The following is a 25689-nucleotide window of genomic DNA, read 5'->3' on the forward strand; positions in this document are numbered from 1 at the left end:
GTGTGTGTGTGTGTGTGTGTGTGTGTATACACACAGTGTTTCATACAGTGTATACACACATATACACATATATACACACACGCATATATATATATATATATATATTCCTAACAACCCATAAGGTAAACATCATCATCCCCATTCATAACTAAGAAAGCTAAAGCTCAGATTAGTTAAGTACCTCGACCACCATCACACAGCTAAGTGACAAATCCAAACCCAGGCCTGACTCCAAAGCCCAGGCTCTTGATTTTACCGCATTTGCGTTCATTGAACATAGGACAGAGCCTTATTCCTCTCTGCCTCATCATTTAACACAACTAATATAATATAATATAGCATAATATAATATAATAATAACAATCTATTTTTCCCATTTTATAGATGAGGAAAGGAAGCAGAAAGGTTAAATGACTTTCCCAAAGTTACACAGCTACGTAATCGACGGGGCAGCTAGCATGGCTCTAGAGCAGCGCTATCCAATACTAATTCAATGGTAGGTGAACCACAAGTATAATTTCCAATTTTCTAGTAGCCAAATCTTAGAAAAAACTTAATTTTATTAATATATTTGACGTAACCCATATGTTCCTATTATCATTGTGACATATAATCTATATTAAAAACTCTTCATGTCATAATTCACATGTTTTCCTCACTCAGTCTTTGAAATCCAGGGTGTATTTTATACTTACAGCACATCTCAAATCGGACTCACATTTCCGTGCTCAGTAGCCACAGGTGGTCAGCGGCTCCCATATTTAACAGAGCAGCTCCAAAGCTACATGTGGCACCAACTTAACAACGCACGAACCCTCCATTTCCCATTCTCCAGCACTGATTCCTGAAGTGTCATTTTATAAAATCAAAAAACAAAGTAACTAGTTATATTATCTACCTCCACAGAAAACCCATCCTGGGGTTAGGGTTTCACTCTTACAAAAAGGTCGTATTTATGCGTGTCGTTGGATCATATTTTTGATGGTAATCTGTTCTCCCTCTACTTTCTCTTCCCTACCCACTCCCTCCACATTCAAGCAGCCATTCTCTCCTTGCTCCAAAGAAGGCAGAGCAGAAAGATGAAATAGGCTGCAAGACATTCTGGCTTTTTCCTTTTAAGCCTAACCCCTGAGGAGAGGCGCTGGGGTTTACAGAGCAGGCAGCTTTAAGAAGCAGGAGGTAGAGAGGAGTCATCCCAGATTAGAAGGACATTCCCCTTGGCTTGGGGGAGAGGAGGAGAGCATCCCAGGAGAGGGTGGGAACTGGCTCCGCGTCTTTGCAGCACCTTGGGAGCAAGGCGCAGGGTGAACGGGGGTGGGGCAGAGTCTGCAAATGACTCCCACATCCGAAGCCAGCACAGGAGCAGCAGAGAACTGCTCAACCTGGAGTGGCCGTGAGACGGGGACAATGGGTATTTATAGGGCGGTTTGCAGGAAGAGATGTCTAATTACTAGAGACCCCTCCCAATGCCTTAGCACTGCCTAGGATCTCCAAGCTGTGGGAAAAGCTCAGGAGGAGTCCCTGGGAATGACTGGGGTTAATGTCCCCCCAATCCACTGGGATAGAAGGGCACTGGAATCAAAAATTAAACTGAATTCTAGAAATCAAAGAAAGTGTCTGGCTGAACTTGTTTTTGTGACCAGACACTCATATCTGCCACTTAGGGGGCCTCACTTGAGCCCGTCAGGGGCAGTGGGCAGTGTCCCCCCACAAACCATTACACTGGAGCCAGTTCATCTCCAGTGGACGGCTGTAACCCAGGAGGAACTGGAGTGCTGAGGGGTGTGGCCTCTCAGAAGTCACTGCTGACTTGGGGAACACCAGTGGCCTGGGATGAAACCGAGTTTCAAAGAATATCACGGAATACGTTTAAGTCCTGATCAGACACAAAGCAATCAGCAAAAAGGCCACTTGTTGGAGTTTGCTTAAATGATGAGTTTCCCTGACTCCCTGAGAAGACCCAGAAATAGAGGGGTGTAGAAGATGATTTTCAGGCCACTATTTCAGACTCTGAGGAAAGAAGGACTATTTCAGCAGCAGCAGTAGCCATAGCTCTACTAGACAGGACAGATGAAGACCATCACTGCAGCCAAGCCCTGGCTGACACTGTAACAGGAAGAACAAATCTGACTCCATGTTAGATCTGTTCCTTTTACTGTAACCCTTTGTGCTTTGTTGCCTGTGCTTAATCATGCTGGCTCTGCATCTTTTGTAAGAGAATGTTGCCTGTAGCCTGAAGTATACAGGATAGCCTACTCTCAGGGCTCTGACCTTTAAGAGTCCATTCATACAGAGATAAAAGGTTGCAGGACAGAGAATAACATTTGCCTTGTTGGAGGTTTACAGGAACATCGTGACCTGACCTATGTGGACAGCTGCAAGGGCAAAGGAATCCAACACCAAGAAGTCTGCAACAACTAACCACACCCCTCCCTCACCTGGCCTTTAAAAGTGCTTTGCTGAAACCCTTCAAGGAGTGCGGGGTTTTTGGGGCACAAGCCACCCATCTCCTTGTGTGTCCCTGCAGTAAACCTTTCTCTGCTCCAAACTCGGACATTTCAGTACTGTTTGGCCTCACTACGGATCAGGCACATGAACTTGCATTCAGTAACACCATGTTCAAAGACTTTAGGAAGATAGGCGGGAGCACTGTCCACAGATCTCTACAAGCCAGGTGTCAAGACAAGGAGACCCCCGCTACCTGCCCATCAGGCCTACTCCTTCACCTGCGGTCAGTGACTGCTAGGAGACTGTGCGGGAGGGAGAGCCCAGACCCAGGGCAAGAATGGGGAAAGTGTTGCTCAGTCCTGGAGAGAAATCTTTCCCAAGGAAAAATGCCTGGAGTTCGGGGAAAGTCAACATGCCTCTTTTATTTTGCTTATAAGTGAGATGAATATTTCGCAGTACACAGAGACTGTGACAAGAACCCACACTCATTAACGGGGAAGGAAAGCCAAACTTCAGGGGACTGGGTGGCTCAGAGGAGCTCCAGAAGGTAGCATCATCACTCTGGTCCCATAGCAATCTAGGCTCTGTTGGCACCCTTTCCCCTCCCCAGTAAATAGTCAAGGAGAGTAGTTAAACAGAGAAAGAGGCAAGGACACCTACATGGAAGGTGCTGGCTACGCAACAGAGCAGCCAGCCCCTGCTGTATGCCCCGTGAATATAAACATGAGCAGGGACCCACCCAACTCTGGGCGGAAAGCCAAGGGGAAGGATGGCTGTGAGGAGGAAGAGTGTAGAGCTGCAGCTTCAGGTCAGCGACACCTGCCATATTAGATCCCCCACCCTTCTTACATCTAAATCACAGATCCTGCTCCCCCCAGTGAGGGGAATCCATCCGAGGCTGATGGAGCATTCCTACACGGGATGGAGCCTGCGCCGGAAGAAAGCAGAATTTCTAAGGCAGAAAGTCATCCCTGGAAGGGAAAGGGGAGAAGTCTACTCAGTGCCCAGGTTCATGAACTCAACTCCTGGGAGCCTGAGATTATGACCCACCCAGCCAAGTGCTGCCAACGTCCTGGGATCCCGGTGCAAAGCCACTGCTCCAGCCCCGCCCTCGTGCAGGTGAGAAGCCATTCCTTTCTAGAAACAGAGAGATTTGATTCAGAAGATGTGGATGGTTGGGATCATGTCATGAGATAGTATGAGATATTGCACCCTACACACACACACACACACACACACACACACACACACACACACACACACACACACACACACACACACACACACACACACCCCAGAATATTATTCAGCCCTTAAAAGGAAGGAAATTCTGACTCATGCTATGACATGGATGAACCTTGAGAACATTATGCTAAATAAAGTAAGCCAGTCACAAAATGACACGTATTGTATGACTCCACTTATATGGGGCATCTAGAGCGGTCAGATTCAGAGACAGAAAGTAGGATGTTAAGTGCTGAGGGCTGTGGGGAGGGACAAATGGGAAGTTGTTTAATGGGTACAGAGTTTCAATTTTCCGAAATGGAGAGAGTTCTGGAGACTGGGTTGCACAACAAGGTGAATGTACTTGACACCTCACTACTGGATTTAGGGAATATACTTAACACTTAGAAATGGTTACAATGGTAAATTTTATGTTATGTACATTTCACAACAATTTTTAAAACTATTATTTTGACTACAGAGGTTTTTTGCATTGATATGGTACATGGGGTGATGGTAACTCACAGGCTAAAAAGCCAACTATCTAGAAACTCAAAGTCAGAAACAGCAGGACATTTCTTTCAGTTGCCAGTTCACTTCTCTGAGCAATGCTTCTCTAGCCCCTCACTTGATGGTCTGTCTTTTCTACACAACAGAAGGCAAAATTATCTCCCGAGGAGACACCCTCCCTTCCCAAACTAGAGAGGGCCTGAGGAAACTCATACTGATAAATGCTTGAGACAAATGATGGAGAAGCAGGGAGGGGAAACTGATCAGGGAAAGATTGGAGAACTGCCTCTGAGCCCGAGTGAGGTTGAAAACCACACATTTTGCAAACAAGAATTGTCTCAAGGATTTCTGGCCAGTTTTTGAGTGGGAGAGGTAGGCTCTGAAATGTTGGCATTCCTGGGACATTCTGATGGATTGAGGAGACAAGATCACATATTTAGGATCTGGGACACTCTTCCCAAATTCAGAACATGTGATCACTGAAATGGCATTAGGATGGCAGGCCACGCTCTGAGCATTTCATTCTAAGAAAAATGTTTTTATCTGTAATTTGATTCGTATGCTTCACAGGGGTTGGAAAGACGGTGGTTGTTGAAAATGTAAACTATGCAGCCAGACATGCTTCCCTCTATAACTAAGTTGCCAAGGAACACACAGGCCCAAATGAAACCCCATTTATGGTCATTGGCACACCTTGGGGAGCTGGTGACATCTCACATTCTTTAACTTCATTGATTCATTGCCCACTAGGCTTAATCTTGTAAATTACTTTCAAAGGCATGGCATACATCCTAAATTACTTTTTTTCTTAGATTAGCATCAATCTTGCTTATCAATTGACATTTTCTCAAATTCCCTGGAAATGTCCACCTCACCATCAGAGCAAAGCTGTAAGTTACCTAAGGCAGCGGCCCTGACGAGCTCGATGGGAACCTCTCCCCATCTCTGCTTTGGGGCACTAAGAATCTGAATCCACAAAGTGTGTGTCTAGGACACACTCTGTGATTCAGCCCCCTGTCTGGGTCTCCACCTGACCCCCTAGCCCGGGATTGCAAATGCCTCCTACCCAGTCCCAGGGCCCTTCTCCCAGGAGCCTTTGCAACACTGTTATGTAAACAGAGGAAACTTGCAAGCACGTGTATCCTGCAGCTTCTCCCCCAGCCCCAAACAACCCCCAAAGAGTAATTCCTGCCTTGTTTGAAGCTAGAAATCCTTCTGTTGATTAGTAAAAACGAGCAGGAAGGTGGAGGTGGGGGTGGGCTTTCTCAGACTTCTAACCACCCCCGCGCCGCATCATGTCACGGTCCCACAGGAGCTGCCGTCCCTGCTCTTCTCGGCGGCGTTTAGTCAGTGTAGTTGGCACTTGGCAATTTCATCAGCTCCCCGAAGAAACTCCCATCTCCTGCTTCCTGAGGAACCTTCTAGTGCTGGTTTCCCGAATCACAGTACTATTTCTCACTTATTTCCTGACCTCGTTCTCTACGCCTGTTAAACTCTCTGATCACATCCTTTGAATGAAAGGGGAAGTTCATTCAGCCTCCATAGAGGTTCCTGTGTGGCCTTGGCCCTCACAAGAGGCAGGTCCATCCCTCATGTGCATCTAGAAACACCGCCATCACTGATGGGGAAGCAACAGAAAACCCACGAGAAGTGAGGGCATCCTCGCTACAGCTTCCAGCCAACCTGGGCAACAGAGCAGCTCTGCCTTGCCAAGAACTAAGAGTGCGCTGACATGCCTGGGGCCAGGTCTCCAGAAGTTTCCCAAGTTAGGAGACACATCTCACTGAGGCCACTTCCCTAGGTAATACACTTATGCCTGGTTGCCAGGCTGCCAAATTCTCCACTAACATCCAAGAACTCTGCCCTTGCACCACAGGAATAATACAAAAGGTAGGGTGAGTCCTGCCCTAGAGCTAAGGCTAGGGATCATCTGAAGTTATTAAGACATAAAGTACACTGTTTCTTTTCCATCCCAGGTACCTGGAGGGAGTTTTCCTTTCAGTTTCCTTGAATTCCAAGTAATTACACTGTCGCCATCCTTAATGGGGAAGGCAGGAAGTTCCACGCACTCTGTTCTCTCTGCAAATGCATGGAATCTGAAACAGGAAGAGATAGGCCACATCAGGCTAGTAAGTGGTATCTGCGCATTATCTATTCATCCTCCCAAGACTGGGAACTTGCTCTTCTGTGGTGCTAGGCATCTTCCAAGTGTTCACTGCTTTTCCCTGTGCCTTGTCAATTCCCACAAATAAAAGACAGGAAGGTGGAAGGCACCAGAGAATTGCGGAGCCACTGGGACTTTAACTGATGACTCTTCTGTTCATTAGAGGATACTTAGCTCAACCAAATGGTATTTATCGACCCTGGAAAAATGATACCCTGTGCTTAGACTTATCCTTTTGTTCCCAGGGTTCAATCATGTAAACACAGTTTGGACAAGCCCAGAGGCTAATGAGGGGCCCAACAGTGCCCAGAGCCCTGCGGGTTCACTGTTGAAAGCTGGTGACAAGAGGCAGCGTTGGCTCATCTGCCCACTGCTGAGGGGCTTCAGTCAACTTTCACTTGGCAAATACACACCTCCCCAGGACCTGAGCATCAGCACTAATGAAAAGAACTCAGTGTGGGCACGTTTTTAAGGCAGCCTCTCAGAGTGTGGTCCTAGGAGCAGCACCTGGGAGCTGGCTAGGGATGCACATTCCCCGGGCCCCACCTGATATGCCGAGTCAGAATATGCACTTTCACAAGATCCCCAGGGGATTCATAAGCAGCTTGAAGCTAAAAAGGCGCTCATGTACCAATGTTCACAGCAGCACTATTCACAACAGTCAAGACATGGAAGCAACCTAAACGTCCACTGACAGAGGAGTGGATAAAGAAGATGTGTGGATATATACAATGGAATATTCCTCAGCCATAAAAAAGAATGAAATAATGCCATTTGCAGCAACATGGATGGATCTAGACATTATCATACAAAGTGAAGTGAGCCAAAGACAAATATCATACGATATCACTTATACGTGGAATCTAAAAACAAGATACAAATGAACTTATTCACAAAACAGAAACAGACTCATAGCATAGAAGACAAACTTATAGTGACCAAAGGGGGAAGGGGGGAGGCATAAATTAGGAGTTTGGGACTAAAATATGTACACTACTGTATATAAAATAACCAACAAGGACCTACTGTATAGCACAGGGAACTATACTCAGTATCTTGTAATAACCTATAATGGAAAAGAATCTAAAAAAGAATATATATATACACACATGTATACATATATACACATATGTGTATAAAACTGAATCACTTTGCCGTATACCTGAAACTAACACACCATTGGAAATCAACTGTATTTCAATTTAAAAAACTTTTTTTAAGCACTGGTGTAGTGTTGCAGGTGATGATGGGCTAAATCGCACCCTCAAAGCCAGTTGTCTGGAATCCAAAAAATCAGTAATAGCAGGAAATTTCTCTCAGATGGCAGAGGAGATCTCTGAGTAATGCTCCTCCGGCCTCTCAAGAGTACCATCCCTGCCTATCGCCACTCATGACGCAAAAAGAATCCTGAAACATGAGCTGGGATGGACAGAAGAATGGGCAGATGGCGGGAGAGGTCTGTGGGCCTTGCCTGGGCCATAGAAGGCCTCAGTCTCGTCTATTTCTAAAGGGTTTCAGGTGACACTGGGACAATGAAAGCAGGGGCTTCCTCCAAAACAGAAATGCCCAGTTTCCTTCGTCCCATTGTTACCAACCTGGGTTCTCGGACTCTTTAATCAATAGAAATTGATAAAAGAGGCCAGAGAAATTCAGGCAAGGCTTTATCGGTACTCTTGCTGCAGCACAAGGGCATGAAAACAAGTAGCAGCTTCCCTTGCTAAGCAGTGAAGGTGGAGGTGGATCAGTGGGTGGGGCTGGAGGGGGGGCTTAGGTGGTCTGCCCACCCCCTTGGTGGTGCTGTGCGCAGGGATCATGCTCGGGACCCTGCTTTTGCTCCCAGGCCCTCAGAAATGGCAGCTGGGTTTTGGCCTTTTTGTATTTTATTGTTCATAATTTGCCCCGACTACCCATGCATGCAGTTATTTTTAGTCCCTTATAGTTCCTCTGTATTCTGTTGCTGGAGGAGACGTTTGTCCAGCTGCAGGCACTGCAGTAAAGGGTCCCAGGTCCCCACCTGTCTCACCACAACCTCCCTGCAGGACAGACGGGGGGATGATCGAGGTTTGTCCTGACAGGCCTCACACTCTGAGTGCCAAGGCCTTTGCCCAGAATTTTCTACTCTGAAGAACAGGGCAGACATTTCCTCTGGCTAATACAGCCTCGCTTGTGCAGAAAGCAAATCACGATTAAGTCGGGCTCTTTGGAGAGTCTGAGGAGTGTAGCGCTGTGTCTGAGAGCTGGTGGCTCTGTCCAGACACAGCCTCAGGCACCGGGGGACACAGAGTCCAGCCTCCCTGCAAGCTGAAATGCTCAGGACACGCCCTTTACAGTTTGATAATAACTGCTCTTCAGCTGGGGCTCAACAGCAAAAGATGCACTGAGACCATCCAGGACCCCCGGGAGGAGGTGGGCTGGCAGGTAGCAGAGCGGGCAGGGGCACTGCTGGTCGTGGGCTGGCCTCACTTCCCAGGACTAGAGGAGGGACAGAAGGGCCCGGGTGTACCCCGTCCTCTTCTGCAGAATCCGCTCTCCACGGAGCATGACCTGAAAGTCAGGGGCTGAACTGCAGCTTCTCCCGTGTTAAACTACTCCCTGGCCTCTCACCTTCCCAGAGAGTGTCCCACATGAGCTGAGCAGAGGACCAGCAAGAAAGGTGGCCCTGCCAGCTGGGTTTTTCTCTCTCCACTAGCAGAAGTGGGGGCAGTGAGCCCCTTCTGTATTTGGGGGTTTCAAGAGCCCAGAATTGAAGCCAAGCACCTGCTGTTGAAAGATTTCAAAGCGCTTTATGAGAAGCCAGAGCACTGGTCTTCAGAATCACCAGGGATCCTGTTAAAAATGCATATCCCTGTTCCTCCCTAGACCCTGAAAATCAGAATCTCTGGGACCGTGGTCAAGATATCTGCATTTTAATCAAGATTCCTAGGTAGTGAAAGGCCTTTGCAAAGTGAAAGCCTAACTGCATATTCCCAGACTCCCCTCTAGTGTGCAGAATCAGCCTGCAAGGTGAAGCCCATGTCTCCCAGGCCAATATGATGAGCAGCTAAATTTGAGAACAAATGCTCAAGAGTGGGCATTTTACCCATTTTAGACAGGCTGACTTAGGAAAGAACTCAGCCATTCTCCTTGTTACCACATAAGGAGCTGGTCTCTCTCTACAAGAGACACAAACTCTCTCACATGCACAGACGGGGCTGTTTTGAAATGCAGGTATTATTATTATTATTCAGGTATAGTGAGGCCAACAGATCAGGAGACAGCTACCATTGAAAAGATAGTTAACAAGAAGACCTTCAAGATGGCGGAGGAGTAAGACGTGGAGATCACCTTCCTCCCCACAGATACACCAGAAATACATCTACATGTGGAACAACTCCCACAGAACACCTACTGAATGCTGGCAGAAGACCTCAGACTTCCCAAAAGGCAAGAAACTCCCCACGTACCTGGGTAGGGCAAAAGAAAAAAGGAAAAACAGAGACAAAAGAATAGGGATGGGACCTGCACCTCTGGGAGGGAGCTGTGAAGGAGGAAAGGTTTCCACACACTAGGAAGCCCCTTCGCGGGCCGAGACTGCGGGTGGTGGGGGGGGAAGCTTCGGAGCCGCGGAGGAGAGCGCAGCCACAGGGGTGCGGAAGGCAAAGCAGAGAGATTCCCGCACAGAGAATCAGTGCCGACCAGCACTCACCAGCCCAAGAGGCTTGTCTGCTCACCCGCCGGGGCGGGTGGGGGCTGGGAGCTGAGGCTCGGGCTGCAGAGGTCGGATCCCAGGGAGAGGACTGGGGTTGGCTTCGGGAACACAGCCTGAAGCGGGTTAGTGCACCACGGCTAGCCGGGAGGGAGTCCGGGGAAATGTCTGGAGCTGCCGAAGAGGCAAGAGACTATTGTTACAGGGTGTGTGAGGAGAGGGGATTCAGAGCACCACCTAAATGAGCTCCAGAGACAGGGGCGAGCCGCGGCTACCAGTGTGGACCCCAGAGACGGGCATGAAATGCTAAGGCTGCCGCTGCCGCCACCAAGAAGCCTGTGTGCGAGCACAGGTCACTATCCACACCTCCCCTCCCGGGAGCCTGTGCAGCCCGCCACTGCCAGGGTCCCATGATCCAGGGACAACTTCCCTGGGAGAACATATGGCACGCTTCAGGCTGGTGCAACGTCATGCTGGCCTCTGCCGCCGCAGGCTCACCCCACATCCGTACCCCTACCTCCCCCCAGCCTGAGTGAGCCAGAGCCCCCGAATCAGCTGCTTCTTTAACCCCGTCCTGTCTGAAACAACAACAGATGCCCTCAGGTGACCTACATGCAGAGGCGGGGCCAAATCCAAAGCTGAACCCCAGGAGCTGTGGGAACAAAGAAGAGAAAGGGAAATCTCTCCCAGCAGCCTCAGGAGCAGCGGATTAAATCTCCACAATCAACTTGATGTACCTGCATCTGTGGAATACCTGAATAGACAACGAATCATCCCAAAATTGAGGTGGTGGACTTTGGGAGCAATTGTAGACTTGGGGTTTGCTTCCTGCATCTAATTTGTTCCTGGTTTTATGTTTATCTTACTTTAGTATTTAGAGTTTATTATCACTGGTAGATTTGTTTATTGATTTGGTTGCTCTTCCTCCTTTTTTTTCCGAAATATATATATATGTATTTTTTTTCCTTTTTCTCTTTCTGTGAGTGTGTATGTGTATGCTTCCTTGTGTGATTTTGTCTGTACAGCTTTGCTTTTACAATTTGTCCTAGGGTTTTGTCTGTCCGTTTTTTTTTAGTATCGATTTTCGCACTTATCATTGGTGGCTTTGTTTCTTGGTTTGGTTGCTCTCTTCTTTCTTTCTTTTTTTAAATTACATTTTAATTTTTTTTAATAATTTTAAAAAATATTTTATTTTAATAACTTTATTTTATTTTATTTATTTTTTTCTTTCTATTTTTCTCCCTTCTCTTCTGAGCCATGTGGTTGACAGGGTCTTGGTGCTCCAGCCAGGTGTCAGGCCTGTGCCTCTGAGGTAGGAGAGCTGAGTTCAGGACATTGGTCCACCAGAGACCTCCCAGCTCCATGGAATATCAAATGGTGAAAGCTCTCCCAGAGATCTCCATCTCAACGCTAAGACCCAGTTCCACTCAATGACCAGCAAGCTACAGTGCTGGACACCCTATGCCAAACAACTAGCAAGACAGGAACACAACCCTACCCATTAGCAGAGAGGCTGCCTAAAATCGTAATAATGTCACAGACACCCAAAAACACACCACTGGATGCGGTCCTGCCCACTAGTAAGACAAGATCCAGCCTCATCCACGAGAACACAGGCACTAGTCCCCCCCACCAAGAAGCCTACACAACCCACTGAACCAACCTTAGCCACTGGGGGCAGACACTAAAAACAACGGGAACTACAGACCTGCAGCCTGTGAAAAGGAGACCACAAACACAGTAAGTTAAGTAAAATGAGAAGACAGAGAAACACACACCAGATGAAGGAGTAAGGTAAAAACCCACCAGACCAAACAAATGAAGAGGAAACAGGAAGTCTACCTGAAAAAGAACACACAGTAGTAACAGTAAAGATGATCCAAAATCTTGGAAACAGAAAGGAGAAAACAGAAGAAATGTTTAACAAGGACCTAGAAGAATGAAGAGCTAACAAACAATGATGAACAACACAATAAATGAAATTAAAAATTCTCTAGAAGGAATCAATAGCAGAATAACTGAGGCAGAAGAACGGATAAGTGATCTGGAAAATAAAAGAGTGGAAATAACTACTGCAGAGCAGAATAAAGAAAAATAATGAAGAGAATTGAGGACAGTCTCAGAGACCTCTGGGACAACATTAAACACACCAACATTTGAATTATAGGGGTACTAGAAAAGAAGAGAAAAACAAAGGGACTGATAAAATACTTGAAGAGATTATACTTGAAAACTTCCCTAATATGGGAAAGGAAATAGTCAATCAAGTCCAGGAAGTGCAGAGTCCCATACAGGATAAATCCAAGGAGAAACATGCCAAGACATATTAATCAAACTATCAAAAATTAAATACAGAGAAAAAATATTAAAAGCAGCAAGGGAAAAACAATAAATAACATACAAGGGAATCCCCATAAGGTTAAGAGCTAATCTTTAAGCAGAAACTCTGCAAGCCAGAAGGGAGTGGCAGGACAAATTTTAAGTGATGAAAGGGAAGAACCTACAACCAAGATTACACTACCCAGCAAGAATCTCACTCAGATTCCACGGAGAAGTTAAAACCTTTACAGATAAGCAAAAACTAAGAAAATTCAGCACCACAAAACCAGCTTTACAACAAATGCTAAAGAAACTTCTCTAGGCAGGAAACACAAGAGAAGGAAAAGACCTAGAATAACAAACCTAAAACAGTTAAGAAAATGGTAATAGGAACATACATATCGATAATTACCTTAAATGTAAATGGATTAAATGCTCCAACCAAAACACACAGACTGGCTGAATGGATACAAAAACAAGACCCGTATATATGCTGTCTACAAGAGACCCACTTCAGACCTAGGGACACATACAGATGGAAAGTGAGGGGATGGAAAAAGATATTCCATGCAAATGGAAATCAAAAGAAAGCTGGAGTAGCAGTACTCATATCAGATAAAATAGACTTTAAAATAAAGACTATTACAAGAGACAAAGAAGGAGATACATAATGATCAAGGGATCAATTCAAGAAGAAGATACAGCAATTGTAAATATTTATGCACCCAACATAGGAGCACCTCAATACATAAGGCAAATGCTAACAGCCATAAAAGGGGAAATCAACAGTAACACAATCATAGTAGGGAACTTTAACACCCCACTTTCACCAATGGACAGATCATCCAAAATGAAAATAAATAAGGAAACACAAGCTTTAAATGACACATTAAACACGACGGACTTAATTGATATTTATAGGACATTCCATCCAAAGACAACAGAATACACTATCTTCTCAAGTGCTCATGGAACATTCTCCACAATAGATCATATCTTGGGTCACAAATCAAGCCTTGGTAAATGTAACAAAATTGAAATCGTATCAAGTATCATTTCTGACCACAATGCCTTGAGACTAGATACCAATTACAGGGAAAAATCTGTAAAAAATAGAAACACATGGAGGTTAAACAATACACTACTTAATAACCAAGACATCATTGAAGAAATCAAAGAGGAAATCAAAAAGTAGCTAGAGAAAAATGACAATGAAAACACGACAACCCAAAACCTATGAGATGGAGCAAAAGCAGCTGTGAGAGGGAAGTTTATAGCAATATAATCCTACCTTAAGTAACAAGAAACATCTCAAATAAACAACCTAACCTTACACCTAAAGCAATCAGAGAAAGAAGAACAAAAAAACCCCAAAGTTAGCAGAAGGAAAGAAATCATAAAGATCAGATCAGAAATAAATTAAAAAGAAATGAAGTAAACAATAGCAAAGATCAATAAAACTAAAAGCTGGTTCTTTGAGAAGATAAACAAAATTGATAAACCATTAGCCAGACTCATCAAGAAAAAGGAGAAGAAATAAATTAGTAGAATTAGAAATGAAAAAGGAAAGTAACAACTGACACTGCAGAAATACAAAGGATCATGAGAGATTACTACAAGCAACTGTATGCCAATAAAACGGACAACCTGGAAGAACTGGACAAATTCTTAGAAAAGTACAACCTTCTGAGTCTGAACCAGGAAGAAATAGAAAATGTAAACAGACCAATCACAAGCACTGAAATTGAGACAATGATTAAAAATCATTCAACAGGGCTTCCCTGGTGGCAAGGGTTGAGAGTCCGCCTGCCAATGCAGGGGACACGGGTTCGTGCCCCAGTCCGGGAGGATCCCACATGCCACGGAGTGGCTAGGCCCATGAGCCATGGCCAATGAGCCTGCACATCCGGAGCCTGTGCTCCGCAACGGGAGAGGCTGCAACAGTGAGAGGCCTGCATACCACAAAAAAAAAAAAAAAAAAAAAAATCATTCAACAAAAAAAAAAACCCAGGACCGGATGGCTTCACAGGTGAATTCTATCAAACATTTGGAGAAGAGCTAACACCTCTCCTTCTCAAACTTTTCCAAAACATAGCAGAGGGAGGAACACTCCCAAACTCATTCTACGAGGTCACCATCAGCCTGATACCAAAACCAGACAAACATGTCCCAAAGAAAGAAAACCACAGGCAGTATCACTGATGAAAACAGATGAAAAATCCTCAACAAAATACTATCAAACAGAATCCAACAGCACATTAAAAGGATCATACACCATGATAAAGTGGGGTTTATCCCAAGAATGCAAGGATTCTTCAATATATGCAAATCAATGTGATACACCATATTAACAAACTGAAGGAGAAAAACCATATGATCATCTCAATAAATGCAGAAAAAGCTTTTGACAAAATTCAACACCCATTTATGATAAAAACCCTCCAGAAAGTAGGCAGAGAGGGAATTTACCTCAACATAATAAAGGCCATATATGACAAACCCACAGCCAATATCGTTCGCATGGTGAAAAACTGAAAGCATTTCCACTAAGATGAGGAACAAGACAAGGTTGCCCACTCTCACCACTATTGTTCAACATAGTTTTGGAAGTTTTCTCCACAGCAATCAGACAAGAAAAAGAAATAAAAGGAATCCAAATTGGAAAAGAAGAAGTAAAGCTGTCACTGTTTGCAGATGACATGATACTATACATAGAGAATCCTAAAGATGCTACCAGAAAATTACTAGAGCTAATTAATGAATCTGGTAAAGTAGCAGGATACAAAATTAATGTACAGAAATCTCTGGCATTCCTATACACTAATGATGAAAAGTCTGAAACAGAAATGAAGGAAACACTCCCATTTACCATGGCAACAAAAAGAATAAAATAACTAGGAATAAACCTACCTCTGGAGACAAAAGTCCTGTATGCAGAAAACCATAAGACACTGATGAAAGAAATCAAAGATGATACAAACAGATGGAGAGATATACCATGTTCCTGGATTGGAAAAATCAACATTGTGAAAATGACTATACTACCCAAAGCAGTGTACAGATTCAATGCAATCCCTAACAAACTACCAGTGGCATTTTTCACAGAACTAGAACAAATAATTTCACAATTTGTATGGAAACACAAAAGACCCCGAATAGCAAAGCAATCCTGAGAAAGAAAAACAGAGCTGGAGGAATCAGGCTCCCTGACTTCAGACTATACTACAAAGCTACAGTAATCAAAACAGTATGGTACTGGCACAAAAACAGAAATATAGATTAACGGAACAGGATAGAAAGCCCAGAGATAAACCCACACAGATATGGTCACCTTATTTTTGATAAAGGAGGCAAGACTATAACAATAGAGAAAAGACACCCTCTTCAATAAGTGGTGCTGGGAAAACTGGACAGCTACATGGAAAAGAATGAAATCAGAACACCCCCTAACACCATACACAAAAATAGACTCCAAATGGATTAAAGACCTAAATGTAAGGCCAGACACTATCAAACTCTTAGAGGAAAACCTAGGCAGAACACTCTATGACATAAATCACAGCAAGATCCTTTTTGACCCACCTCCTAGAGAAATGGAAATAAAAACAAAAATAAACAAATGGGACCTAATGTAACTTAAAAGCTTTTGCACAGCAAAGGAAACCTTAAACAAGACAAATAGACAACCCTCAGAATGGGAGAAAATATTTGCAAATGAAGCAACTGACAAAGGATTAACCTCCAAAATTTACAAGCAGCTCATGCAACTCAACATCCAAAAAACAAACAACCCAATCCAAAAATGGGTAGAAGACCTAAACAGACATTCTTCCAAACAAGATATACAGATCACCAACAAACACATGAAACAATGCTCGACATCAGTAATCATTAGAGAAATGCAAATCAAAACTACAGTGAGGTATCACCTCACACCGGTCAGAATGGCCATCATCAAATAATCTACAAACAATAAATGCTGGAGAGGGTGTGGAGAAAAGGGAACACTCTTGCACTGTTGGTGGGAATGTAAATTAATACAGCCACTATGGAGAACAGTATGGAGGTTCTTTAAGAAACTAAAAACAGAACTACCATATGATCCAGCAATCCCACTACTGGGCATATACCCTGAGAAAACCATAATTCAAAAAGTCATGTACCACAATGTTCACTGCAGCTCTATTTACAAGAGCCAGGACATGGAAGCAACCTAAGTGTCTATCAACAGATGAATGGATAAAGAAGATGTGGTACATATATACAATGGAATATTACTCAGCCATAAAAAAGAAACTTAATTGAGTTATTTGTAGTGAGGTGGATGAACCTACAGTTTGTCATACAGAGTGAAGTAAGTCAGAAAGAGGAAAACAAAAACCATATGCTAATACATATATATGGAATCTAAAAAAAAAAAAAGGTTCTTAAGAACCTAGGGGCAGGACAGGAATAAGGATGCAGAAGTAGAGAATGGATTTGAGGATACGGGGAGGGGGAGGGGTAAGCTGGGATGAAGTGAGAGAGTGAAATGGACTTATATATACTACCAAATGTAAAACAGATAGCTAGTGGGAAGCAGCCCCATAGCACAGGGAGATCAGCTCAGTGCTTTGTGCCCACCTAGAGGGGTGGGATAGGGAGGGTGGGAGGGAGACGCAAGAGGGAGGAGATACGGGAATATATGTATATGTATAGCTGATTCACTTTGTTATAAAGCAGAAACTAACACACCATTGTAAAGCAATTATACTCCAATAAAGATGTTAAAAAAAAGAAAAGATAGTTTGCCACTCACAGTTTCTGCTATGGAGTGAATTGTGCCCCCGCCCATCACCTCCCCAAATATCTGTGTTGAAGCCTTAATCTTCAATGGGATTGTATTTGGAGACAGGACTTACAAGAAGGTAATTAAGGTTAAATGAGGTCATAGGGGTGGGGCCCTGATCCAATAGGACTGGTATCCTTTTAAGAAGAGACACCAAAGAGTTTACATGCCCTCTCTCTCTGTCTCTCTGTCTGTGTCTCCCTCTCTCTCTCTCTGTCTCTGTCTCTCTGTCTCTCTCTGTCCTCCATGGAAGGATGGAAGGACACAGCAAGAGGGCAGCTGCCTACAAGAGAGAAAGAGATTTCTCACCAGAAACAGAATCTGCTAGCACCTTGATCTTGGACTTCCCAGCCTTCAGAATTGTGAGAAATAAATATGTCATTTAAGCCACCCAGTCTGTGGTGTTTTCTTGTGGCAGCCAGAACTAATATTTTTCCAAAGAGATGGGGGCATGCCACACCACACAGGGCCACACAGGGAAGCCCCAGGTTTGGTCAGGAAGCAGAGAGAACAAGGGGAAAACATGGGCAAGTCTTTCTTGTGGATCCTGCAGAAAGAAATGGGTGAGGCAGAGTAAGCAGGCTTAGGATTGGCTACTTTGAATGATTTCAGCGGGTGCTGGAGTGTAGGGGCTGTCCTGAGCTGTCTGGTACCTGGCGCTGGGGTGACTGGGACAGGGGACAGACAGCGTTTAGGGTACGAGAGCCTGGATTGAGAGTGTGGGCTGGATTTGTTAGTTTGCACATAAAAGGTGCATTCCGTCCCGGGTGAGTCTTTTAACTGTCTTTACGAATCAGCTAACCTGGGAGGCGCGGTCTGTCCAGGGTCAGCAAGACCCCAAAATGTCAAAGCGTCAGAAAAAAAAGTCAAGATTAATGCCAGGTAGAGGAGCAAAGGTGAATGGAGACTAAAGACTACTGGAAAGAGGAGAACACAGCAACCGACTGGTCAGGAAGACCGCTAGGAATCAAGACCCACTGTCGACTACAGGCAAGCACGCAGCTCGCTCGCAGTCTTCCCAGAGCACCTTTTCTGCCTACCTGCTTCGGGTCTTGGCACTCAGATCCTTTAAGAAAGCTGTCGTGCCCTCTCGTCTGGCATTGAAGGACACCATGTGGACAGGATATGGGACCTCCAAAGCCCCCTGAAGGAGAAGCTCCTTGGATTCCTCTGGAACATCCCCCACCACAAAGTAATAAATGGATTCAACCTGCAGAACAGTGATACCAACAGTTTATTTCCCTGAGGCACCCTAGCTGTGAACCAGACTCATCGGCAATATACTCTCTATAAACCTGCCTCTTTAAAAAAATAAGCGGGCAGAAAGAAGAGCAGCACCGCTCAATGTTTCATGACGATGTGTTGGGGCCAAAGTCAGGAAGTAAGATATTCAAGGCCCGGTGCTAAGAAGTGTCAGGCTTTGCATGGGAAGGATATGGTTGGTGGATTTGGAGAAGAGCTTCCTCCGAGCCCACGAATAAGTTATGCAAGTCCACGAATGAAGGAAGTGTCGGCCGGCCACTGGGGGCAGGAAGCTTATTAGCCATTCCCTATGGCGGTGCCAGAATTCTGCAGGGCCGGCTCAGGCATCCTCCGTCTGAGGCTGCGTGTGGGAAGGAGGGCATATTCCCAGCTGGTCTCACCTCCGGGACACACACTCGCCTGGGGAGGTGAGGCTGTCCTGCCTTCACACGGCCAGTCAGGAGCCACGCCAGGCCAGGAGTCAGGAAACACACACACACACACACACACACACACGCACACGCACACGCGCGCACACACACACACACACACCCCCCAGCTTTAAACCAGGAACCTGGGAGATGCATACCTCACCCAGATAGGAAACGATGCCCTGCTTAATGTAAAGATGTCGATGCCATCCACTGGGCCTCACCCTTAACCACACTGCTCTAAGGGTCTCCCCTGCCACTGAGGAGTTCTGTAACCTCGGGCAAGTGGTTTAGGTTCAGTTTCTTCACTTGTGAAAAGGGAGATTATGCAGCTGACTTCATGACTGAGCTTCAACGAGATGGCATACGCTTAGGTATGTATATTAATCACACAAAGTAAAACCACAGGTAGAGCCAGGAACACATATCACCTAAACCTGCCCCTAACAGCAGCCTAAGTGATTGTCTCCACAGATAATGGGGCAGAAACCCCCAGAAAATATACTGTATTTTTTTAAGTATTTATATATTCGGCTGCGCCGGGTCTTAGTTGTGGCATGCAAACTCTTAGTTGCGGCATGCATGTGGGATCTAGTTCCCTGACCAGGGATCAAGTGTGGGCCCCTGCATTGGGAGAGGGGAGTCTTAGCCACTGGACCACCAGGGGAGTCCCTGTATTGTGTTTTAAGGGATAAACAGATGTCACCAGCCCTTTAGGATTCATGAGCTTCTAATCACACATCCCCAGTTAGCTGACGGTAAATAGTCAATTACCTCACCTTGCCTTCAAAGCTGGGACTTAAAGCTACCTGGCCCAGAGAGAGGTGGGCTGAGGGTCAGCTCCCAGCTGCTTAGGACACCCCGTCTGTGGCAGCAGGGGGCAGGCTGTGCCCAAGAAGGCAGGTGGGGAAAGGGTGGCAGAGGGGCCCGGCTGGGAGTTAGGAGACCGCCGGGGTGGGAGCTGAGCCCAGCCTACTTCAGCAACATTCCTCCCCAGGCTGGGCACAAAGAGTCTTCCTGCCCCCGTGACTCTCTCTCTCAGGCCCTTCATCACAAAGTCCCTGATTTTCAGAAGTACCTCATGGGAGGTAAAGACTGAGGAAGGTTGTACATTTCTCCCAGTCAGTCACCTGAGAAGCAGAAAACACACTGACAGGAGGAAGAAAGTGTTCTCCAGATTCCTAATTATACAACTAATACTGTTCTTCCAGAAAATGCATTCTATGTTGTTCTCTTCCTGGTGTTAGACATTACCTTCTGTAAGACGTCTTGAATAGGCTCCAGTGAGCTGCAGTTACTAGTTTTCCAGCTGTGTTGGTGCCCAAGTTTAGCATGAGGACAGCTTCATCCTCTCAGAGGGTCTAAGAACACACATGGCTCAAGACAGGGGAACAGACCCAGGGAGTATATTCTAGGGTTTGGTAGATCAACAGGGAAGTGAGTGAGGACAAACAACTCTGGCTGGTCTGTCGGCAGCTTCTGACTCCCTCTGTCTCCACCGCATGCTGTGGAGACAGCTTCTTTGCTCTGGCAATAACCCAAGAGCCTGAAATCCTCACACAGAGATGTTTTTTCCCTCGAGACTTCAGCAAACCAGAAATTGCTATAGCCAGCAGTGAGTCAGGATTTCCTTTCCTTCATTAATTAAGGCTACGGGGTTATTCACTATTCACTAAGGTCCTTACTCAGCTTCTTAGTTGCCTGTGTTTTCGGTCAACTCTCAGTTATCTGTGCTCCAGATTTCCAGGAGTATGCTTTCCCAGAGACCAGCTACCTCACCACCATCTGCACACTGCCTTTCTGCCTCTCCTTTCTGCTCGCATAATGACATTTAGAAAAACAAAGAGGACGATAAATATGCTACCTGCTACTATCCCCCCAAATTTGGCAAAATGCCTTTGAAAGTGAAATGGCTTTGAGGTCGTCTGCTATTGGGGATGATAAGCTAACATAAATTTGAATTCTTGTTATCATGCCCAGTTTACAGATGAAGACACTGAGGCCTGGACAGGTTATTTGACCCGGGTGAGCAGCCAGTGAACCCAGCCTGCCTGACCTCACGAACTTCTGTCCTTGCTTTTTTCAGCCACTGCACTCTGTCAGCTCATCATGGCAAGACTGGTCCTCGCGTGTTAGAGATGATGGTGAATCCCAGAACTGGAGAGGCGAGATCATGCAACAAGAAGGTGGCCAGGGGTGGGCACTGTTTTCATTTTCTTGGTCCCCACAGCATCCAAGGCTCCTACCCCCAATCTCACTACCACTGACCAAAAGTTGGGTCCAGGAGGTTGTCTGGCTCAAGGGAATTACCCTCATGGGAATCCTCACTCCTTAACCAGGACCTCTGTGCTCCTTGAGGGCAAGGGGACCTGGAGCAGCTTCTTCACTGACCAGCATCACCTTAAATGCTGATTTGTACCAAATTTGATAACACCAGACATAGAAAATATTTGGGTTCCATGCAGCTATTTAACCATGACTCAAAAACTCTTGCCACTTTATACTACGTGAAATAGGTTGGAGCCTTTATGTTTTCAATTGATATGTCTTATTCTGTCGGGCCACATGTTCTGCAGCTTCCCAAGGTAACCTGCAATCCGCCTGACCAAGGAGGTCTTGCCATCTTCCCAGCCATGGGTTTTGGGGAAAAGAAGAACCAAACTGGGAGCAGCTGCTTCCACTCTGCCCGCCATCTGCTCCAGCCTGTCAGAAGCTCCCAAGGCCTCTGGGTGTAAAAATTCCCACTTTGCTAGGAAACAAAAATGAAAGTCAACCGGAACAGCAGTGAGAGGTCCAGCAAATTCTGTCTTCTCCTTCATGCAACTTTGACCATTACAACAGTGTTGACCAACTCCAGAGCTTGGATCTAACTTCCAGATCTTCCCTGTGCCTGTGGCCGCCCTCCCTGGTTCAGCCCATTTGGATTTTCTGACCGCCCCACCCTGCACCCAAGGTGGTGACTGCCCCTTGCCCCAGCTCCCTTCTCAGATTCCTCCTAACACCATTAACCACCACCAACGTTCCGGCCTCCTGGGCTTCAGGATCCCTATTCCAACCCTACATCCCCATCGCAGGCATACAAGGCTCAGCAAATTCACCCACCTGGTCCCATGCAGACCACCTCCCTTCAATTCAAAAAAACTCAAATCCGTACCATAGCTTGGGGACGGGAATCTCTTGGATCCACATCTAACCCCCAATCTCAAGAATATTGACATTATTTCCTTTCTATTCCTTCACTGTTCAACAAACATTTATCGAGCCCATGCTAGGCACTGCCATTGCTAGGCAATGCTAAGGCAAAGATGAAAAGATGTGATGCCTGTCTGAGCCGCAGCAAGGAGGAAAATGAAGTGCCAGGGTCATGACCGATGTGGCCAGGCCTTCTGCTCACTGTTCAGTGGTGAGGGTTCCTTATGGAGTCATGGGGGTCTGCCTCTAATTCACCCACCTAGTCTCTCAGTGAATATGACTTTTTTAAAAACAAGTAAACAAATTTGTGCCTATCGGGTAGATGGAAGAGAGGATGAGAGAACACAAAGAGAAATACAGGCGCCTTTGAAAGCAGAAGGCAGGTCCCCCTCCCTTAGGTAGCTGGGAACTGGGGCTTTGGGTAAACAGCCATCTCTTTCCTAAGGACCCTTCTCGTCCTGGGTCAGCTGGCCATCCAGGGCCCCCTGACACAGCACCCCTCCTCAACAAGGCCAGGGAAGCTACCAACTTCCAAAAGACGCATCCAGGGACCAGAGGACGCTGCAGAGTAGAAACCCTGTGCCAGACACATGCCTGGGCTCTGAGGGCAACACCAGCCACTCTAAACACCTCCTCAGTACTCCAGGGGCTGCCCTTCCCATGCACCAGGTTCTTTTTTACAGGGTACACCAGTAATTCATCCACCAACAGTGCTCTTCGTGCGCCACTACGAGATACACGATTTAAACAGACCCCACGCTCGGCCCGGGCTCTTCCTGGGCCCGAAGGCTCACGCTCTGTCATCTGTCTCTGGTAAACCTTCCTGGCCCACCCATGGTTACAAAGACCAGTCCCGGAGGCCAGTGGGCTCTGGGCATCCTCCCCCATCGTAACCAAGCCCATCAGTCAGCCCTCCCTCTTCACATGGAACGGGTACAAAAACCCACTTCCCTGTTAATCTTTGAACACGAGACAATACCCACTGTCTTGCTTCCTCTCAGGATCCACTCACGGAGGGAGATGAAAACTCAAAGCAGGTTATCGTGAGCAGGAAAAGGCTGGGGTTTTAGATTTACTGTTCAAGACACTTCTTAAGCTTTAAATCCTTTCCGTTCATAGCAAACTGCAGCCACATGGACCAACTGGAAACTCACTGGGGTGGACGTGAGGGGCTCAGGGCAGAGCAGCGGGTCTTTATGGGAACCGTTTCTCTCCCCACCCCTAACACATGCATGCTTTTCTGGGGTTGCTTTTGGCCGCCCCGCAAGATATGCAGGATCTTAGTTCCCCAACCAGGGATCAGACCCATGCCCCCTGCAGTGGAAGCACGGAGTCTTAATCACTGGACTGCCAGGGAAGTCCCCGTGCATGCTTTTCTTTACTCCTCGTAAGACACAGAGCATGGCATTTTTATATGGGAGGCAGTTGCATTTACTAAACTCTTCCTCAGGACCACAGCCAGATATAAGCTCTGGGTGGAGAATACCACGGTCTGAATATGTTTAGCATCTTTCATACCCCGTGGTCTCTTCTCAAGAGTTTTCGCATGACATTTGATGACCAGTGCCTGGAAGCTTCTTTCTTGGTTATTCCTCTTCTACAGAACTTCCCTGGAACTCACTAAATTGTTACACATTCCCTGGGATAGGGAAAAACCCCCCAGAGAAAGGAGACATACAAACCAGAGGGAAGTAAAACAGAAAGTCAAGGTCACCAGGAAATCTTGCAGTCAGGTCAGGTTGCCAGAGCCACCTATGACCGGGGAGCCAGGTAAACAGACAAAGAAGGAGAGCACCCAGGTACGCGCGCACACGTGCACACAAACGCACACACACACACACACACACACACACACACACACATACACACGTCCAAGAGCCTGTGAAATATTCCATTTCTTGAATGCTTATTAAGGTGTCCAGACATTTGAATTTTTACAGATGTTAAAACAAACTTAAAAGGCCAAAGAACAAAGTTGCTTGCATTTCATTCTTCTTTAATGGGAAACATTTGTTCCTCTGGGTTTCTGAGGATAAGCAGTATGTTTCCAATTTCAAACCATCACCCTCAGTATCAATAAACACAGTCTGGTGACCACTGGGAGCTCTCCTTTGAAGGTGCCAGCACATGGCCACCTTGCCCAAGAAAGGACTTCTTAATGCGGCAGAGTAAAGCTTGAAACCTGCAGAATCCCCGGGATTCCAGAGTGGAAGAAGCAATTAAGTATTAATTAATATTAATCAATTAGTAAGGATTAGTTAAGCATCTGTATCCCAAAAGAAAGCAGACCTATCCCTACCTGGGGAGTAAGGCTGGCCTAAGGACCTCATGTGCCCAGAGTACTTCCTCTCTAGCCGTCACTACCCTTAACAGTCCCACCATTAGAGCTGCTCACAAAAACACACACTCTTGTGGCTAAAAGAGATATAAAACACCACCAGTGAATCACTGCTTCCAGGTAAAGCTTTATATCTGAAAGGTCCCTATCAAAAAGCTTATGTGAATGCATCAGCATTCAGGAACGGATGACACACTGACTGGGATACACTTCACCTTGGAAAGCACATGATAGACCCATCTGTGAAGAAGAGGAACTGGGAAAGATTCAGAGCATGGATGCTGGGAAACCCTATTTCCTCATCCTCAAGGTTCAGTGACGAGTCTTCCAACCTCTCCTCCCATAAGAGATGGGTTTATCTAATTGCCAGGAGAGCAAGAGTGGAACTGAAGCATTAGAGGTGCACGCTCACGGCCTCACTCCCTTCCTTTCTCGATGCTCGGGGGCTGTGAGCAGCACGTGGCTCTCCTGGCAGCGGCGAAATGAGGGCCTGCCCTGCGGCCCCAATGACGCCCCCTAGGGGAAGCCCAGCCAGGCTCAGGTGTTAGAGTCTCATTTTGGTTGGTCCAGCTCTGCCATCACCAGAGATGCTCTTTTGATCCCCATCTGGGGCCGGTCACCTATTTATCAATTGGTTCCAAATTCAGAGGTGAACAGGATTAAGACTGCTGGGGCTCTTGAATGCCAAGGATGCAGTCTCTGTGGGAAGCAATTGGAAGGGCCCAAGCTCGGCTGGAAGGCAGTATGCGGATACTGAGTGACGTGGGAGCAGACACAGACACACACTTACCGATTCGTCTCTCCCCGCCTCCAGCAGAGCGTCTAAGCGGCTAGTCTGGCTCAGAGCCAGCTCAAAAGGCGATTTCTCAACCCAGCTGATGGCAGCGGCTATGGACTGTGCAGTCACAGGAACAGCACCTTCCTGCCATTTCACAGGCTCTTGAGAAACCCTGAAAGGGACCGCATGGGGCTGTCACTGGCAGTGCTCGATGTAGCTGTCAGCCCTCAGTCTCACAGCTACGAGCAGCAAGACACCCAATGTCACCAGAGCTGAGAGAAAGAAAACACAGCTCCCAGCCCTCTCAAAGTTACCGAGAAAACAGGCGAGCTGTTTAAGGCAGGTTTCCAAAGCACTATGACCTTCCATAAGCTGTACTGACTGGGAAAAACAATGCTTACAGGAGAATTTAAAAATCTCAAAAATTCGAACATCAACAATTGCATTAAAATTACTGAGGAACGTGCACAGGGAACTACCCTCAATATCTTGTAATAACCTATAATGGAAAAGAATCTAAAAAGGAATAT

The 25689-nt window shown here is 46.1% G+C and overlaps 1 protein-coding gene across 1 annotated transcript in view; it reads right to left on the reverse strand.

Moving 5' to 3' along the window:
• VWA3B (von Willebrand factor A domain containing 3B) overlaps positions 1–25689 on the reverse strand; it is a 205646-nt gene that overhangs the window by 156554 nt on the left and 23403 nt on the right. Inside the window, exons 4-6 of the mRNA XM_060027679.1 lie at positions 25172–25331; positions 18219–18388; positions 6163–6278 (exon numbers count right to left, since the gene is read on the reverse strand). Coding sequence (XP_059883662.1) covers positions 6163–6278; positions 18219–18388; positions 25172–25331 — 446 coding nt within the window. The remainder of the gene's footprint in view (positions 1–6162; positions 6279–18218; positions 18389–25171; positions 25332–25689) is intronic.

The sequence above is a fragment of the Delphinus delphis genome, chromosome 12 (genome assembly GCF_949987515.2).
Source record: "Delphinus delphis chromosome 12, mDelDel1.2, whole genome shotgun sequence".
NCBI lineage: Eukaryota > Metazoa > Chordata > Mammalia > Artiodactyla > Delphinidae > Delphinus > Delphinus delphis.